We start from the raw sequence: 19,393 nt of genomic DNA, 5'->3' as shown, positions 1-19,393 counted from the left end.
TGCATTTAGAATATAGCTTGCTATGCGTAAGTGGGATTGAGATATAGACTGCCTTGCTAGAGGTTTACTTATCCTAACCCTATATGAATTGACTAAATTTTGCTTCCACTTCCCTTAGACATCACTTGTTGATTACTGTTGCCATCGCTCGGTTCTTGAGCACCTTTTCTCCTCGGTTTTTAATAGTCTTCCCAACCTTCTGCCTCGTAAAAACATAAATCATCTACCTAACGCGTCTATCTTCATATTATTGCTTTTCCAAACATAACAGGGGCACAGTACCTCACTCTCTTTTAACCAGCAACACAGCAGAACAGTCACACGAGCGCTATGCTGCGTGCTGTAACTTGCTCGCGTTAGTGGGTGTAGGCAGGGTAGGAAAGGGATAGTTGCGCCCTCGTACCCACCAAGCGCTGCCCAGGAGGACTAAGTTACTGAAGTCCGGTGGGGCATTGTGCTAGGGCGAGATGTATGAACGAAGCTGGTTTTCGGAGGATGCGGTGTCTGGGTAGTGGGAATGGGGGGGCTGGGGTGGATGTTGTAGGAGGTTCGGATTGGAGGGAGGAATAAAGTATCTAGGTGGGTTGTTAGCTCGGAGTGGGTTTGAAAAGCCGTAATCTTTAGGTAAGTTGGCGGAATCAACTCGAAGACCTAGAAAATAGGAGTTTAGACTGCATCGTGAAACTACCCCCAAAACTACACAGTTAAGGCGAATAAACACTATGATTGTGCATTCCCCTCCCTATCTATTCCCATCCCCAATTTATATACACAAGTTCTGGCGTATGTGTGATAGCATGTGTGCGGCAGTATGTGCAAGCGTACCTCCACATCGCCACTATCAGCAAGCCTGCGCGCTTTCCCACCTAGCGCTCGCCATAATAAGTCTACAATTAAGGAATTCGCAAAAATAGTCCTCCGTTCAATATGCCAGCTCATCGGCTAGAGGAAATAAAGTAGCAGCCGTCAACGGACAGCTGGAGAGGTAAAATCCAGAAGTAGGATCAAGAAGTTGGAACCAAAAGTAGGAACCACAAGTTGAAACCACAAGCTGGAACCAGAAGAAAAGCAGCCAGAAGGGAGCAAGATCCAGACAAGACCAAGCTCGTCAAGAAAACCAGCAGCTCTGATCCGGACGTGTCGGAAACAACAAGCCAGAAGCCACAAAATGTATCGAATGCAAAAGACCCGCTGAGGGGATGAGAAACGCCGTTAGCCATGCACGATTGCGAGATACCTTTGCAAAGGAAAAACCACCATCCCTCATGATTCATCAACAACCTCTTAAGGCCATCGCGGACGTCTAGGTATCAACATCAGGGTGAGTCGTAGCAGCTAAACTCCAAGACGCGGTCGAGGTCGCTCACAGCTAACTGCTATTAGGTGTACGACTCGGCTCATCCTTCTTGCCCGCCTCCTTCACCAGATTCATGAAGTCATCCGGAGAACCCACGTCCCAGTAAGGGCGCTTAGGCCGGCCCGGCGCCCTGCTCTCCCAAGAGATCAAGTCATGAATATCCTTCTCAGTCCCATACAATCTTCCTTCCAATGCCATCAGCACTGCGACGGCAGTTCTGACGAGGAAAGCATCGCCTTCGAAGACATATGCATCGAACACACGGCAGACGTGATCCAAACTCAGACCATGGGTGAACAACGACTCAAACCAGCATCCAAGCCAATTGCTCGGTTCGTACCGGAGGGATTCAAAGTGGCCGTACAAAACTGGCAGCTTCCTCTTGACATTCTCTAGAGTCGTATGATGAGCTTGCATTTGGCCATATGAATCCTTAACAAGATACGCCATAGGAAGAGGACGGTTGAGCAGATTCGCCAAGCAGATGAATGCATCAGGAGCGGACATGTTCAATAACAGAACAGCAGCAATGTCCTAATGAGGGATTAGTATTGGATAATTAATACGCAGATAAGTCGGAGTGAGATAAAAGGAATACTCACGTGAATGCCGAATATCGCTTTTACATCAGACCGATACATGATGTAGGCTTTGACAACATCCACAAGGTTCTCATGCAGTAGCATGCCCCTTTGGAACATTTTCAGCTCCGGAAAGGAGAATTCCATATCCGTCTCGGCTGCTTCGATTAAGCCCCACTTCTCATCTCCTTCCTGGCTGACGCCTCGGACTTCCCATTTTCTTGCTCTCTCGAGGGCAAGGTAATAACTTTGCTCTTTCAACTGGAGCTCATTTCCAATTGCCTTCTTCCAAACTTCACCACGAAACTTGGTGGGGATTCCAAAGTATAAGAGGCGACGAGTTTTCTTGGTATATTCGACACCATGGACTGCGCTCGCCCAGTTCGGAATTATGTGGTTTTGCCACATCTGGAGGAGAGTCTTCTGTATTTTCTCCAGGCGGAGCTCTTCTTCTCGGATTTTGGCCAACCTACGATTCTCTGCCAGTAAATCAGTACTAAGTCTAGAGCTCTCCATATATACTAGAGGTGGGAACGGGATCGAGGATGACTGATGGGGTGTTGCTCACCGGCAGCTTCAGCATGTGCCATCATCAATTGATACTGCTTTAAATGCTTTTTCTCCTCCTTAGGATCCTTTGGTGGGAGCCACGAGGGTCGGGTGCGAGACAAAACCTTTTCCTTTTCTTTAGAGACCCCTAGCGGATCAATGAGTGGGTCTCCTTTTCTCAGAGGAGGCAGTTCAATGATTGAGCTCTTAATTTTAGGCTTGTCCTCTGATGTCCCCGTATTGGTTCCGCCGTTCTGGACCTGGTCTTCGTGCTTTCTCGCAGTCTCCTCCCGGTAAGCCTCTAAAGCTTCTGTAATATCCCTAGCGTCTGGATCCAATCCGGAGAATGTTTGGTGCCATGAGCGTGTCCTCGTCTTTCTGAGCGACTGGTTGGAGGGTGTGGCGTTTTCCCCTCCGATGTTTGATAGACTCGAAGACGCTGAAATAGCGGAGGATTCACAGTCGGTGTTGGATACAGGATATGACGTGCTATTCATAGGTGGTATATCACTGCCTGAGCTACTTGGAGATAGCGAGGGAGAAGTATGCTGCGAGCTCTGAGGAGCGGATCGTTCGTGCGCGGGGCGAGGCGATATGGGAATATTCCAGACAATTGCATCCTCAGGAAGATCTTCGTCCAAGTCGTCGTACTCGGCTTCGCGCTCCTCGACCGTCTTCCTGGTACTAGGTTGCCAGGATTGGCGGCATGAAGTAGAGAGTGCCATCGGGGATACGTCAAGATATGTGCGCGAACTTCTTCGAGACAGTGATCTTGGGGAGGTAGAGAACACCTGCGGGTGTGTAGGCGAGGGTGAGCGTGAACGTCGGCCGTTGATGTAGAGGTTGTGGTTGGTGAGCGAAGGGGCGGAAGGTGAAGAAAAACCTTTGCGGATTGTGCGCGGTGTGTTCGGGTTTGGTTGTCCTCGAGAAGCGCTGCTAACTTGCCCCTTCAAACTTGGATATCGGGGCTTCGTGCCGTTCGTCAGATCTCGAAAAGAGTGTAATGTGTGGGTGCTGCTTCGGCTGCTTCTTGCAGGAGAGATAGACGTGCGAGCCAAAGGACGGCCATGCTCAGGCCCTGCGGTATAGGAGTGGTAGAGGTCGGAGGGGAGCGCAGCATGCAGGTCGTCCAAGTTTATATCCTCGAAATGGGAGATGTCGTTCGGGCCGGCAATGTCAGATAAGCTCGAGGAGTGAAAGGATGAGGACTTCGAGGATTTGCTGTTGGTCAGGTCTGGCGGCGACCCAGGAGCCGCATCGACTGCCATGGCGGATGCCCTGGAGAAAGTCATTGTAGTTATCAGAGGCCGCGCAGCAGGTCTTTGAAGCTTCAACGGGTGCAATGGAGTGCAGATCGCTGGGAGAGGGGGAGAGTGTTTACCGCAGCCCGGCTCATGGGCGCTGCGGGTCAATGAGTAGACGTACTCATGCTCTGGAAAAGGATACAGCTCATGAGGACTGTTAGAATAATGGACAGCAGCCTGCTGATTGTATGGTATGAAGAGACTGGGCATGATCAGGGACCGTTTTGCACGTTAATTTCGGCACGATCCCCCTGAGATGGATGGCCCCTGCTCTCCCGAGGTCGATGCGCAAACGTGTAAAGACGCTGAAGGCAGCTGCGAAGATGGATTGACCACAACAAAATGATTTTCAAAGTTGAGGCAGTATCTTGCAAGTGAGTATGAAGATGGAGGAAGCAATTGAGGAAGCATTGGAGTTCAGCGACTGCCGCAGTTCGCAGTGTTCGAGATGGCGGATGTGAAACCGGATGGTTGGTGTGGCTGGCTGGTTCCGACGCCCCGCCCAGGCATTTTCTAACATCACGACGAGAGGAGCAAGAGCAGCGAGAGCATCCAATGAAGTGGTTCACGATTGAAACTATCTAAGATTGCGACCTATTCTGGCCGAACGGATGGGAACTAGCCAGCAGCTGAGCTAACAAATCCGGCTCGAGGCTGCATGTTGATCCTGATAGCGAGCAGAAGACCGCCATCTTCCAAGTCCTGGGTCGAGCTTATGCACGCCCAGCCGTGGCGTTGTCCATCATCCGTGCATCCGCGCGACATGTCGGCGAGACGGCAGCCAAGCTGCTGTTCAACCAGGCCAACAAGGTGGCGTGCCGGGTCTGCCTGCGCTGAAACACTGCCCGAAATGCCTGACAAGCAAGCCTGCCCGCGCCCGTTAGATGCGGCGTTTTCTGAGACCACCTGCTTCAAGCCACTTACCACTGAATTTGCCTTCTTCGCACCGTACTTTTATTTTTACTACCATCCTTCTCACCACTCGTCTTTAGCGTGCGCCTTTGCACCATTACGAAAGCAAGTGCAACGAGGTTGCCAACTGTTTCTGCATGATAGGAACAATTCTAGTTAGCAGAGCTGACTGTGGCTGGATCGGCAACGCACACTTCGCGCTATTCCTTTTGCGGGTCTATCTTATTTCGGAATGTGGAGAGTCTTACTGATAAGCAGTCGTGAAGATGGCTCCTTCAAAGCAGAGAGATGCCGGACATACTCGAAACACCTCACCGCTGATTCGAGAAAACTCTGGTATAGGTTGGCAAGAACAGTCGGTACCGAATTGAATGATGTGTCCAGGAACATGGCGTGTAGCTGGATTTTAAAGGCGCTTTTCCACATAAGCCTCAGTCCGTAAACTCAAAGTGATTCAGATTTCGAGTAATGCAATCGCTTGCTAGACGAAAACAATGATTTTCGGAAAGCTATAAATAAACGAATGACTTACTTGAGAGCCTTTCGGTGAAATGTCTGGCCCGGAACCTTTGTGAGATCTACTGTCAACGAATCGGCGAGTTCTGCTGTTCGTTAGCTTGTGCATTGCAAAAAACAATTCGTTCAACTCACTCCCTCGGCCATTGCAGTCAGTGCTCTTGCTCACTTCCAGACTGACTGTATCAATTAGGACACCACAATATGGGAATTTAACATTAGAGGGTACTTTGGGAATACGATGGGTATTACCCAACGACACATCAAAACTGGCCAAAGACTTTTCTGCCTTGACTACAACACCATACCCTGGGTGGCCTTCATGCATGACTTTCAGAAATCTCTCGGCATGTTCTCGCTGAGTAGTTATTAGTAAGAAGTCATCAAGAAGTCGTAACAAGAGACTATCTTCATTAAGAGCAAACCCCAGAAGGTCACGCTCAAGCTCTGCGTAGAACAAATTGCACAGCAAACTCGAAAGAATTGAGCCTTGCGGGATGCCGTTCTTTTGTCGATAGAACTTCTTACCTATCTTGACGAGATTACGTTCAATGTGCTCCTTCAGCAGGCGCATCACATCTTCTTTGGTTTCGAATCTCTGCACTACGGAATCCACAAACACTGTATTAGATTTCCCACCAACATACTTGTTTCGAAGAAGCTGTTCAAAAGATGAAAGATCTCCCGCAGCTCTGCTGTGGGGAACATATCTTGTGATGGGGGACGGATTTGTGCGAGGCCCATCTAAGCATTGCAGTTGGCCGAGCGAACTTATCTCGGCGTGACGGCCAATTTGGTATTCGTTGATGGAAAGGATGCCTTCAACCATACTAACCAGGCGTTGTTGTGGGATTGTGTCGAAACATGATTGGACATCAACCTTTGCGAAGTACAGCTTCGATTCTGACAAGCCACGTTCTCTTAGAGATGATCTGAACTTCAGCAATCTAGGGAACATATCTCCAATTGAGAAGAGCGAGCAACCGAGCCTACTGGGTTGGAGGGACTAGACATAATGCTAAGCTGTGACTCATAAACTAACAAGACGAGCGGTAATTACCTTTTCATAGTTCAAGACATTGAAAACAGGAGTCATGACAGAATTGATACTCCGTCCAAGCATCATGACCCCATTCTTCATCGTTTGCTGCCTCCGTCTTAAATTTGTAATCAGCCGGACACCAGTCGTCTTTGGGAGCAATCGGACTTTGCTAAAACCAATTGGCCTTGAGGATAGTGCTTTTGAAGCAAATTCCATTGGCATCTCTTCGAAAATTGAAACTTTCAAATTCGTCAAAGATGGTTCCGAGAGCATTCGCCATACGTCATGCCTAAAGTAGAAAAGGCGGTTTTTGTGAGCGTTTGATTCAGTCACGTGAAAGTTCGATCGTATCAAAGGTATGATAAACGAGTCAAAGATATAGTAAATGAATTCCAGGAATATCTCCTGGCGTTTGGCAAAGTCAGTCTTGGCCATTTTTGCCATGGCAGAGGTGCCTGGTGGCCTGAGCCAGGATATACTCGATATCTAAGAAACTGATTAATGGTGCTTTGCATGATAGTGACCTTGCTCACCTTCAATTTTTGTATCACTTGATGTAGAGTAAGACTTTCAAATCTTCGCATCTGAATAAATTGATCGATTGTATGCATAATAATGCGCTTGTTCTGTTCGTCACCCCAGAATCCAATGGGCACCACGTTCATTACTACGGCGCGACAAAATGCAGACACGTGCGCCACCGGACTGGCTAGGTCAGTGAAACAAGTTTGCTCAACTGTTCTATTATTCGAATTTGATGGGCCAATTTCCTTGTCGCATTGCACGGAATTTTCATCCGTGTTTCCGTCCAAACTAGGTTGAAGTGGATTCTTCCTCCAGTCCGGTTTTGGGGATAAATCAAGGCCCTATAACAGTCAGCTATAGCCTCGAACACGAGCAGCGATCATTCTACCTCTACGGGGCAATAGTGGCGCAGCAGTTCTATATATGAGCATTTTTTATTTAATTTGCGAAGCTTGTTAACCAGGGAGATGGGTTCGCCTCTCAATCTCTTCGGAACATGTAACTTCATGTCATCAATCTTGGCTCTAGATATGCCTCGTTTTGAAGATTGACGTTGCAAGACTTGCTGGATTTCTTTTTCGCGTAAGGTATAGTCTTTGAATGGTAAGGCAGTATCTCGAGGGTCGATTTTAGACGTGAAAACGTTGTGCAATCCAAACTGGCGAGGGAAAATGTATTTCATGATATGGACAGTTTGTTGGTGGTCTTCTAGATTCGGAAAGCGGTTCAACACATCTGTTGTGTGAGTAAGTAAATGTCCTGCTCAAATTTCTATCCTAAATCTTACGGATATGACGCATGCCGAAGCGCACTCCTCCTTTGGCATTCAAGGCTGCCCTGGCATAGAGCACTCGGCTTCGAACGAAACGTATTGCTGTTGGTTTTCTCGACTCGATTGACTGCGCATTGTCGATACGTATCTTAGGAGTCTTCGGGGCTTTTGGTGCAGCCCCTTCAACATCCTCTTTCGAGTCTGGCAACAATTTGAGCTCAGAGACCGGGAAACCTAACTTCCGTTAGATAAACGGAGTAATGCAATAATGCACGACTGACCACTAAGCTGATAGTAGTTCTCACTCTCACTATCAAGACAACAGAAGATACCGCAGTCCAAGAGGAGGTCCATCATTATGCGGTCCCCACCTTGTCCTAGGAGAGAGTGGACACGGCACCACAAATGGCCTTTAATGGTCTCCACATAACTGTTTGGATAGTGGGGCAGTATTCCTGGGATACCTGGTGAAGCACTGAGGGCAAGGCCGTTCTGGCCTCTCGCAGAGGCACGCTGGAAACCATGGCAAAGAAGGTGCGGGGGTCTATGAGAAGAAGATTGTCTCTTAAAGAGCAGCCATATGACAAAATTAACAGTCTTAGGATTCGTCAGTGCATGCAAGATATTAGACGCAAGAGAATTGAGATAGCATAATGGTTTCATATTTCTACTTCATGGACAAGGACAGAGAGAGAAGACCAGTAGAAAGAAAAGGCTTACCTCTGGCTGCAGAAAGTATACAGGATTGAAGTTACTACCCACGGTTGACTCTGGTAGTTGTTGTAAGAAGCTTTCAATATCTCTAGCCCTGTAGTCTCCATAGCCCTTGGGCTTGTAGGTCTTCGGGCTCAATCCGATTAAAGTTGAGTCCAGTAGATGGCACAGTTCAGCATCGTCACGACGCGTCAGTTCGGAGTCACAGACGTGTTTGGTTAGACCGAACTGTGATATTCGCCGCCGCCTTTTCTTGGAGGACGTGGGAAGTTGTGACAGCAGGTACTGGCGCAGGGTGAGCAATTGAGGGTAGAGGCGACAAAGCACAGGATGTTCGGCGCCTTCAAGCGTGGCATTGGCACATTGGCCAGCTGAGGCATGAGGCGACAAAGCACAGGATGTTCGGCGCCTTCAAGCGTGGCATTGGCACATTGGCCAGCTGAGGCATGAGGCGACAAAGCACAGGATGTTCGGCGCCTTCAAGCGTGGCATTGGCACATTGGCCAGCTGAGGCATGCTTTGGCTTTTTGGCCTGTCTAATCCCGACATCGGCTTTTCGCTTTCTTTTCATGCTGGCGGTGTAGATAATATTGTAAACGCGTTGCGGTTCAGAGAACGTACACCTGGTCACAGATGGGCCATGTTGACAGTATCGCGTTGTTGGCTTCAGGACTGTGCTCGCCCTCGCCTGAAATAGAAACTGAAACGAGGCAGCTAGACGCGGACGTGGGATTTCTTCCAGGATATTTGCAGCACGCTACGTACGCCACAACGAAGTCACAATATACTCAAGCAATTTTATCTGCAAACCAAACGTTGAATTACAGGCATACAAGGGAGGTACATGTGCGGATTGCTAGCCTCTTGGCATAGAATGTATGAGATCCTTCACTTTGTTCATACAAATCCGCCTAGACGCTAGCAGTCCGCACATGTACCCCCCTTGTAGAAAGCCGGGGAGAGGGGCGGATCGAGGGGATCGTTGAGGAGCGTGGTCCTAGCCGCCTTAATTCCAGTAAGAGCACTGTCCGCCACAGAGCTCCGTCTGCCTCTCCGCAACACCTCCAGCACATGTCGCAATCTGCATACAAGAGTTTTTGAGCTGCTGATTACGAGCTGCATGGACTTTCTAGGGCACTCTGTCCTGTACAGTATTCCTAATTCTTCTCCGGCAGATCTCAAACGCGGACTATTGGAGAGGACGAGGCAGGCGACCCAATTAACCGGCTACCACTAAAGCCTGCTGGTGGTAAACGGCAGCGGAGCCCTAACCTACGGACTCTTCACTTAACTCACTCCTCCCTTCACGCCGCTCGCTTTTCAAGTTTTAATCCTCGTCGCCATCGTGTGTGTCGCAGCGCCCAACCCCCTGGGCCTGAGGAGGATATCGTCCGAGCCTCTGACACGCCTGTCCCGTCCCACGGCCTTCATTGGCTCTCAAGTTTTCGAGTGGTTCAGTGTGAGTTGTACATATTGGATACCCTGGCTTGCCTCATTTATTGGGCTGTCTCTAATCGCCGAAACAGGCTGATTGACCAGTGGAAGAGCAACGACCACGTCTATCCTTGCCCTTAGACAGTGGAATATGGGAGGTTAAGGAGACTCGGCGTTATCAACTAAATCGCCATGCAGCAGTCTGACGAGCAACGATACAATAATTATGCATACAATCAGGACCAGGAACCGGAGGCCTTCTACTCCTATAATCCTCATTCGAACCGACCGGACATAGTCGTGGACACAGGAAGCAACAGCATGACCACTACTGCTCGACAACGACAAGCCCCTCTAAACTCCCGCATCACAACTCGAGGCCTACAATCTCCGGCGACAACACACCCCTCGTCGCTATCGACTGCAAAGTCCGCCCCAGCGCTGCCTAACACTAGCAGACCTCCAGTGAAAAGCCTCGTGGAGAAGTTCGACCAGTCCGCGAACGCAACCTCTCCTACCGCCTCTCCTCGACATCGTCCTTCTCGAACCACCCCCGCGTCGAAATCGTCTACCTCACTCCCCCGTATTTCGACGACATCCCCTCTCTCTCGCTCAGCCAGAGAGGTCTCGTATGGGTCCTACAAGTTCAATAATCTGAAACCCCGAGAAAGGCCTCAGCCAGCTCCTGCCTCTCCAACAAGCTTGCGGAAAACAAATACCGGTCGTCAGAGTTTAGGGTCTCAAGGGTCAGGGTCAACAACTGGATTGTCTTCGGGGGTAAGCGCGCAAAACCTACAACCAGGCTCAAAGCGTCAGCCTTTTTTTGGGGAGGTTATTGGTGATCAAGATGGAGCGTTAGGCCCTGGATATGGCATACCTAGTTTTGCACAGCGGCGTCGAGGATCCGATTCCAGTGTTCATCCAACCAACGGTATCGCAACGCATTCTAGGAGCCAGTCCAACATCGAAGATTCCTACCAATCGTCTCTATCTACAGACATAGGTGTGATGCCTCCCGATCGAACGGCGTCTGCCGGAGGCCATCGGAGGTCTCGCAGCGACATGACAGTATCGCCATCGACGAGCGTGTCTTACAAACCTTTAGAGCTGAATACTCCATCAAATTCACACTTAACGATCGACGTGAATGGTCAACGAAGGCCGTCTCCGCCTTCGAAGATTCCTCTTCCGAAACGACGGCCCAGCAACACTTCGGACTCCGGCTCATCGATACACTCATCCTCGCGAGCTGGATCCGCGCTGGGACATGCTGCATATATACCTACCTCGCCTATTCGAGAATCAAGACCGCGGTTCCGAACACACGTTCCCCGCCAACGACACAAAACACCGCCTCCTACCACACTATCTTCGAAGAGATATAATTCAAGCCCAAATAAACGCCCGAATAGTAGGAACAGTTTGAAGGCAGTCATTCACGCGCCCCCTCAGCAAACATCGCCTCGGCTCCGTCATTCACGTGATCGACAGCCTGTATCAATCGCATCCACCTCTGCCTCGAGAGCCCGAAGCACTGGCAGGCACATTACCGTGGGTCGGGACCAGCATGCTGAAAGATCAAGGGCACGCAAAGATATTGGTACAGGCGGTTTAAAGATAGCGGATAGGAGGGCGCTTCTAGAGAAAGCCTCTCGAGAGAACCTGAAGAGCGTTGAGAAGGCTGAGAAGCAGATAAACAAGAGAAGTGCCAAGGCAGTAGATCACAACCACCATACGTCACATATCGGTGAAGACAACGCCGTCTCAGAAGCCGCTGAAGCTGATCTTCCCGAGAAGAGTCAAAGTCATGAGTCTTTCCCTACAGAGAGGCAAAGCCTGACGCTCAAAACATTAGATCTCCCGAAGCAAAATCCTGAAGAGCCACTAACCGGAACGACTGAGTTCGAGAATGAAGAATCTCCGGTACTTGGAATGCCTGGAGGGTTTGCAATGACTCCACCGATCCGACAGTCAGAGTATGACGAACCAGCACTACGAGTCGAAGAAGTGAATGTTGCCGATGTTTCTCAGTCCTCGACACCAGGAGATAGCGATGACGTGCTCCCACCTCAGACATTTCTTCAACTAGATGAAGGCCATCGCATAGTTCTCAACGAAGTTATGAAATTACGAGAACAGAGCCCTTCGAATGCTTCTCACACAGACTTTGGAGATGACAACCCATCGGAGGTGGATGACAGTGAATCCATTCAAATAATGCTTCGTGATACTCCAACGATAAACCAGAACCAACAGCCATGGCAGGCGCCGACTCAGACTCCGCAACGTATCAGTATGGGCTCACAGATATGGCGCATTGAGCCCTTGGACTCTTCCGGCAATATATCGTTTTTGGAAGAAGAAGAGTCTCCTATTGACCCCTTTGATAATCGCTCGTCGGTTATGCCGGACGATTCAGTCAGCGTTGCATTCAGAAGCAACCGTGATGAAGAATGGACCCCAGCTATACCATCTATGCCTCAGAATGGGCATCTCACACTAGACAGCGAAGCTTACAGCACTATTAACAGGGTATTAGAGCATTATCACAACTCTAACTTCGTCACACCCGAGATGGCACACGGCTTCCGGGAACAAGTGCGTGCTGTTTCGCCCGCATTGGCACAACATAAGGACTGGGACTCCAAGGAAGCCACCGAAACGTATCTTGCCCGGCTGCTGAGTGATGTTAATAATACTCCGGAGCCGCCCGCTGAGAATACAAATATACAAGAACAAGAATATGAGCAGAGGCTGGGATCTCTGGACATCGCTGGTCTGGACGACTCTCCAGACGCTGACTACCGAGGAACAGCCATTATATATACACAGCCTCAACGCTACTCTCGGGGTTCAGCAACAAGCTCGCGTTGGGAAGGAAGTTCCCATGACGGCCAAGTAGACTCAGAACACAACGATCATAACTACAGGCCTACTCCGCCTACTCCGCCACCAAAGGATTGGAGATACTCTCCGGCACCAAATGCGACACATACTCCAACTGTACATCCTCCTTACGAAGCCTCTGAAGACAACACTCCCCGATTATCTCGGTACGACCATCCCCAGTTGCCGGAAATTGAAACTGCGGGCGAGGGCCTTGGGCTTGCAATCCAAGTTGCACCTCCAGAGGGTTCTCCCGCATTTCAAAATCCACCTTTACCTTCACATTCTCCACCGCCACCGCCACAACCTCCTACAATCGATGAGACGCCTATGTACCAACGCGGAATACGGTCGCCGCCTTCGCCCAGCGTCTATAGTCGAAACCCTCCGTCCAGCATATTCCCTGCAGCCCCTCCACCTGCACTCCCCAACGTAAATACCGGTCAGTACGCTGCGAGGCTCGATGATTCACCCGTTCTTCTTACTCCACAGCCTGTATCTGCATTGTCACAAGAGTCACCGAAGGAACGCCCTGTCGAGGAAGATACTACTGAAACAAAACGGCTAAAGAAACGGAGGCATCTCGTCAAAGAACTAGTCGACACGGAGTCAACCTTCCTTCAAGATATGATGGTTGTAGAAGATATCTACAAAGCAACATCTACTTCCATAGACTCTATCAGAGAGGACGACCGAAAAGTCCTCTTTGGCAATTGCGCCGAGATAGTAGAGTTCTCAAAAGATTTCCTTGCCGCGTTGAAACCAGCTGCTGCAAGTATATATACTTTGCAAAAGTCGAATCGTTGGAATTTTAAGAGAGGCAGTTTTTCGACCTCTCACAGCACTGCCACTGATCAATCTACTACCACTGGAACTGAGCCACCAAAGGAAGAGCAAGACAGAAAGACATCCATAGGTGCTGTATTCGGGAGAAACATGGCTCGTATGGAGAAAGTCTATGGAGAATATCTCAAAAATCACGATGCTGCGAACCAAAGGCTATCTGCGTTGCAGGATAAACCAAAAGTCAAGGTATGGTTGGCGGAGTGTCACAACTATGCTGGCGACATCACGCAGGCCTGGAACTTGGACTCGCTGCTAGTGAAACCAACCCAAAGAGTTCTTAAGTACCCACTTCTAATAAGCAGTCTGCTTGAAAACACACCGGAGGACCATCCCGACTATGCGGCTCTCGACTCTGCGCATAAGGAACTAAGGGCCATGTCGGTCAGAATTAACGAATCGAAGAAACGCGCAGAGCTCTTGGACCAAGTTGTCAACCGTAAACGGAAAGAGTCAGACGGACGTTTACCCGCTGGCCTAACAAAGGCCTTTGGTCGCCGAACTGAAAAGTTCAAACAGCAAGTGGGACTCTCCGATTCTGTGGACGATCAAGAGTACGACGCAGTTGCGCAGAAATTTGGTGGGCACTTCTTCCAACTGCAGATAGTGATGAGGGACGTCGAAAAGTATATGGATGATGTGCAAAGCTACATCGATCAATGCAATAATCAAGTTGCTGGCCTCATCGAGTACTTAGATGTTGGGCAGACCCCCAGCCTGGAGATTGAGAGCCAATGGCGGAAGTACGGCCAGATTATGCAGGAGCTGACGGCTGTCGCCCTCCCAGACCATGTACGTTATCTCCACAGTACCATTTGCTTACCTGTTGGCTAATAATACGCAGAAAGCTGCAGTAAGAAAGTGTGTTATCGAGCCGATAATGACACTTTGGAAACTCCATGACCAGCCGCAGAAGATGATGCAAAAGCGGAAAAAACGTATCGTGGAGTATGCTCGGTATAAAGCCATCAAGGATCGAGGCGACAAACCCGACAAGAAAACCCAGGAGGCTGGGGAGCAATGGAGTGCTCTCAACGAAACTTTAAAGATCGAGTTACCACAACTCTACGCTCTCACCAAGAAGTTAGTTGAACGGTGTTTGCTGAGTCTGATCAACATCCAGATTACCTGGCAGTCGACCTGCGAGAGGAAACTGCAGTCAGTACTGGAGAAGCCGCCCGAGCGGACTGTAGACTTCCCCGACGATATGGCCAAATACGTTCAAAGGTTTCTAAGCGATTATGACAGCGTCTGTTCTCCGATTATGAGCTTGGGCGTATGCAACAAAACACTATTAACAGAGATCTCAAATTTCCTCTCCCCAGCACAAACATTTGTTCCGGACGATGCCTCCTCCTATAAGAAGTCGAGTACCTTCACGAGCACAAAGCGAACTGAGTCGCTTAGCAGTGACATGTCAACCCCCGATGTCAACCAGCGACTCAGCGGAACTTTCACGTGGCAAAATTTCGATAGCACTCCGCCTCTGGACAATCAGCCTCAAACATCACCTATAGGAAGGATGCGCGCTGGATCTGCGCTTTCGAGCAGAGGACCATCTACGCCACGGTCTACTAATGCTACAACACCTGCCATATCGAACTTTCCACAACCCCGACCTTCTACTGGAGTAGGCAGAACTAGCGAGCCTAGCAACATTTTCCCACGTTTAAGCCTCGAAATGGAGCAAAGAAATGGTTCAACACTCCTTGCGCCCTCATACTCACGATCTTCTGGTATTTTCTCTTCAGCCTTACCAATGTCTGATTCACCGACTCCAACTGGCACTGAAACACCAGAAGAACAGAACAATGACGAACCCGAAGTACTTTTCTTAGCAGCCAGCCTATTTGAATTCAATATAGCACATGATCGTAGAGAGGGGGGGTATCCGTATCTTGTCTACGTCCCTGGAGAGGTGAGCAGTCTCCCTACCGTCACTATCACTCTATCAAGGAAACTAAACCTATTCCCCTAGATTTTCGATGTCATTGGCCTGAAAGGAGAGCTATGGCTTGCTAGAAATCAAGATGATGCATCCCATACCGTTGGCTGGATATGGGAGAAGCACTTTGCGCGAATCCTTCCTGATGAGTCCTGAACGAGAACTCCCTTTTTCTATGCTTGCACCTAAAGCGACGATTTTCTTTCACTCCGATGATTCTCACGCATTTCCATTTACCCTTCTCTTGGAGTTGAAGACGGTAATGCGGGAATTTCCCTACATTGGCTCACGGTCTCTTCGAAGCGCGGCGTTCTGATTTTGTGTATAAAATCTACCTCTCCCTGTGTCATAGAACCGCGTGCGAATTTGGACAGAAAAATTTCCTCGCGTAGGAATCTTTTGGGAAGCATTGGGTTGGTCTGCTATTCTGGCATTTCTTATTTGTAATCTCTTTTCTTTCTTACCTGTTTTTGAAAGCGCACGAACAAAGTTGCGGCTGTCTCGATTTGTGGTTATACCTCCCGTTATGCGTCTATATTGAGGGCAGATCCATTGTATCATATTTTTTTGGCTGCCATCTGGGCGAGTCCGGGACGTGTTGTATGTTCCAGATGTTTGTCTGCTGGCCGTGCTTGGCTGTTTCTGGAGATGTTCTTCGATTATGGACGAAGACTTCTCCTTTTTTGAGCCTACCAGTCCGAGGTTGGTCTGGAAAGGTCATTTTTAAGTCAAGAACTTCAACCGTAACTCAGTCCGCATTTTATACCCTCTATGTATATTTTCCATCTTGTGCATCTGTCATTTCCATCTCGTCACGATAATATGCGTATCTGAGGCTATCATAAATTGCTGTCCATCCACAAAAAACTAGCCTAGTCACGATCTTCACACCCCGCTCAGCCGGCTTCGTCAAGTAAATGACGAGTAACTTGTCGCAACGGCTGTATATTTAGATTTAAGCCCGCAATAGCATCCTCTTCTCCACATAAACGCGACAATATTGGAAATAGGTTGCCTTCATGATCCTCATGTTTTCACCAAGCACCAGACACTGCCTCAAAGGCTCACAAATGAGTTCTCAGAGGGATGCAGCTAGGACACTATTTAGTGTAAATTAGAGAAACCATTATCAGTCCTTGATTGAACGCGGATAGGGAAACTAGCGGAATCACGTCTGAGCCTGCTGAGGTTTATCCCAGGTGACTCGGGGGGCTGCACACTAACTCCTAGACCAATCAGAATCCCTGTGTACTCCCATCACCAAAATCTTCTGCGAAGCGTCTGAGAGCTTATGAAAATCCGCACCAACGGAATCACGTCTGAGCCTACTGAGGTAAGAGATAAGCTGTGGTAAACTGACTACATCGGGCCGACGTTCCAGCGTGGTCGCGCCGACCTGTACGCACCTACATATAGATGTGGATCTGTTGGATATCCAGTTATAATCAGGGCTTCGAATCCAATTCAAATCAGCTAATCAAAACTATTAACCGGATCTACATTTGAATTTTGGATATCCAAACCAATCCAAAAATAGATCCAGCATTGACATCACCAGTATAAAGCTTAGTACCGCTGCTTAGAACATGTTGATGAACCCGTTTTAAATTTTGCCTCAAACTATGATCAACCATGGCTCACAACAATGCCGAAAAGAGTGTGAGTAGCGCGATCTGTGCTGATTGTGACCTTGAATCCGAAAACGTATCTCTCCAGAGTGATATCACTGTTTCCCCAGCACCTAAGCATAGAAATGAAGACGCTAGCTTGGAAGACATCTCCAACTTTCCCCGCCTTGCCCTATCAAAACTGCAAATCAAACTATAGTCCTCAAACCTTTGATTTCTACCAGAACTGCACGAAAGCACCAACGGATCATCCACAGAACTGATACCACATCAAATAAGCGTGATCTCAATCTCAAAGTCGAACTCAATGGTGCGGTTTCCTTGCCAACTCTTGAACTTGTGCTGTGGAAACTTTGTGTAGTCGGTGTGAGCGTGCTCACTGATAACCTTCTCTGGGTGGTTGCCGTTATACCAACACTTCTGACCGTGATCTTGGATCTTCTTGGATTCCCCATCCACTTGTACAAACGCGGATTGCGGGTCATTGCATAGGTCGTGAAAGATTTGGGCTTTCGCGTTCTTGTATGCGTCCTCTTCCACTGCGACCCAATTGCCTCGTACTGAGCCGCTGTAAAAGCCATTGACAGTGGTGAGATAGTGTTTAACAGTTGTCGTAGCCATGTTGGTTTAAAACTAAGCGACTTTGCCTAACAGGAAAGAATGATAGGTTTTAGGATTTGCAAGAAGCTATGAGAAAATTGGGTTTGTGGTAGATTGTAGAAGACTTCAAGCGGTTGTAACTGCTCTAGAAGGGTTCCGATAGCTGGACAGGTCGGGCTTTTATATACATCTCTACTGCGTTGAAAGGCGAGTTAAATCCATTCCAGCTGAAGGCCTATCGGTCACATGGTGGTCGATTTTGGCCAGTAATCATGGTCGATAAGCATATTGGCATATTATTCTCTAAAATCTGCACGAGACCAAAGCAATCGTTGTGAATTAGGGTTTTTTCAGACGGCTTAGACTACGCAGAGAGGATCCTATGACGAACCTCCTCTCTAGAAAAAGGACCGTGCCCTCAGACGCAGGCTTTCAGGTCGAAAGCAGAGATTTAAATGACTACATCGTTCGATCAATGCTACTCGAGGCCTTCAATTCACCTAGTGATTCAGTCCTGGGCAGGTTTTACATGGGACTGGTCGTGTTCGGCGATGTTATGATAGGTTCTATGCGAATAGATTGGATAGATACTTCATATAGGGTTTGGAATTCTGTCCGGTGGCGCTGGATAGGATTTACTTATTGGTTAGACTCCCATAAACACTTTCGTGACTGACCCAATAGGCTCAGCCGCACCTGAGGGGCTCAGCCTTATTTCGCCTAGATGCCAAGGTTAGAATTTGGCTTGACACCGGTTATGCACTGTAAGCCGGGGCACGTCGGCCGATTTGCTACTGGTCGAATGAGGTTACGCGGCGACAGCTAGAATGCCTGCAGGCACTGCAACAGGCTTCTTGCGTGTCGGTAGCCAAAGACGATCACGCCGACAGGAAGCATCTCGAGAAGAGCTGCCTGCACTTCTGGATGGCTATGCTGGACCACCAGCTGCCCAGGAGCGAGTACGAGAGCGGGATCATCAGCGGGCTGGCAGTGCTGGGCGTCAGCCAGGACAAGAACGGTGGATGGCTGCCGGCGCACGAGTGCACGCAGACACTGTTAGCCATGGTCACCGTAGCAAGGGCGCTGGTGGTGCACCGGGCAAAGACGACAAGGGAGGAAATGATCCGGTAGCTGTAGTAGGAGGAAGGTAGGAGCTTAGAGGATAGCAAGGTAGAGGTGCTGACGGTGTTCGAGCTAGTAAAGAGTATCCCTTGCCAAGTTCGCTTATATTGACGACTGGATTCAATTGGATATTTATACTCACCCAGCTTTTCCGATTAGTCGATTCTTATCGATAACATGAGGACCCAAATTGCCGTGTCAAGGGATAGTCCGCAAGTTTATAACGCTGACGGAGTTCGACGGAATGCCGAGTCCAATCGACCGGATTCTATACACGCAGACGTACGGGTACGCGAAGCGAAATAAGACCATGACGAACGGGCGCGTATCTTAGGATGGGGACCGGCTTCTAGTAGACAAGCAGAACCTCACGCTAGACCTCTAGTCGATAGCCAAAGGGCCTACAAGACGGTGCGACTCCATCTACTAGGGGAGATACTATTACTAGGTGTCGGCGAGAGGGGAGACGTCCGCGAGGGAACCAGCCGCTGCCGGGGCTTTCGCTGACAAGCTAGTAGATCAGCTGGCAGAGATGGCTAAGGGCTGGAGCTTCTAAAACATCTAGACATCGGGCTAGACCGCAAGAGGGCATAGCTTTTTAAACGGGTGCTAACCGAGAGCAAGCTCCGGGAGAGGTGAGGTTTATTAGCTGGCGATCATTTC

The 19,393-nt window shown here is 49.1% G+C and overlaps 4 protein-coding genes across 4 annotated transcripts; 2 read left to right on the top strand and 2 right to left on the bottom strand.

Moving 5' to 3' along the window:
• Positions 1 to 1,369: 1,369 nt before the first annotated feature.
• Positions 1,370 to 4,001, bottom strand: K441DRAFT_675753 (uncharacterized protein; the record flags this gene model as incomplete). The annotated part of the gene is made up of 3 exons (XM_067650884.1): positions 1,370 to 1,891; positions 1,960 to 2,417; positions 2,507 to 4,001. The coding sequence occupies 3 exons, from the start codon at positions 3,999 to 4,001 to the stop codon at positions 1,370 to 1,372; spliced, it is 2,475 nt and encodes an 824-aa protein (XP_067506349.1).
• Positions 4,002 to 10,027: 6,026 nt separating this feature from the next.
• K441DRAFT_551105 (uncharacterized protein) lies at positions 10,028 to 15,536 on the top strand (the record flags this gene model as incomplete). The annotated part of the gene is made up of 3 exons (XM_067643081.1): positions 10,028 to 14,227; positions 14,280 to 15,353; positions 15,414 to 15,536. 3 exons carry the CDS (start codon positions 10,028 to 10,030, stop codon positions 15,534 to 15,536), a joined length of 5,397 nt encoding a protein of 1,798 aa, XP_067506348.1.
• A 1,742-nt stretch (positions 15,537 to 17,278) lies between these two features.
• Positions 17,279 to 17,629, bottom strand: K441DRAFT_607244 (uncharacterized protein; the record flags this gene model as incomplete). Its single annotated transcript, XM_067645432.1, has 1 exon — positions 17,279 to 17,629. The coding sequence occupies one exon, from the start codon at positions 17,627 to 17,629 to the stop codon at positions 17,279 to 17,281; it is 351 nt and encodes a 116-aa protein (XP_067506347.1).
• A 903-nt stretch (positions 17,630 to 18,532) lies between these two features.
• On the top strand, positions 18,533 to 19,064 carry K441DRAFT_550966 (uncharacterized protein; the record flags this gene model as incomplete). The annotated part of the gene is made up of 3 exons (XM_067643072.1): positions 18,533 to 18,735; positions 18,760 to 18,812; positions 18,934 to 19,064. 3 exons carry the CDS (start codon positions 18,533 to 18,535, stop codon positions 19,062 to 19,064), a joined length of 387 nt encoding a protein of 128 aa, XP_067506346.1.
• Between the last annotated feature and the right edge of the window lie 329 nt (positions 19,065 to 19,393).

The sequence above is a fragment of the Cenococcum geophilum genome, assembly GCF_001692895.1.
Source record: "Cenococcum geophilum 1.58 unplaced genomic scaffold K441scaffold_12, whole genome shotgun sequence".
NCBI classification, from domain to species: domain Eukaryota; kingdom Fungi; phylum Ascomycota; class Dothideomycetes; order Gloniales; family Gloniaceae; genus Cenococcum; species Cenococcum geophilum.
This window is presented reverse-complemented; position numbering and strand designations above follow the sequence as displayed.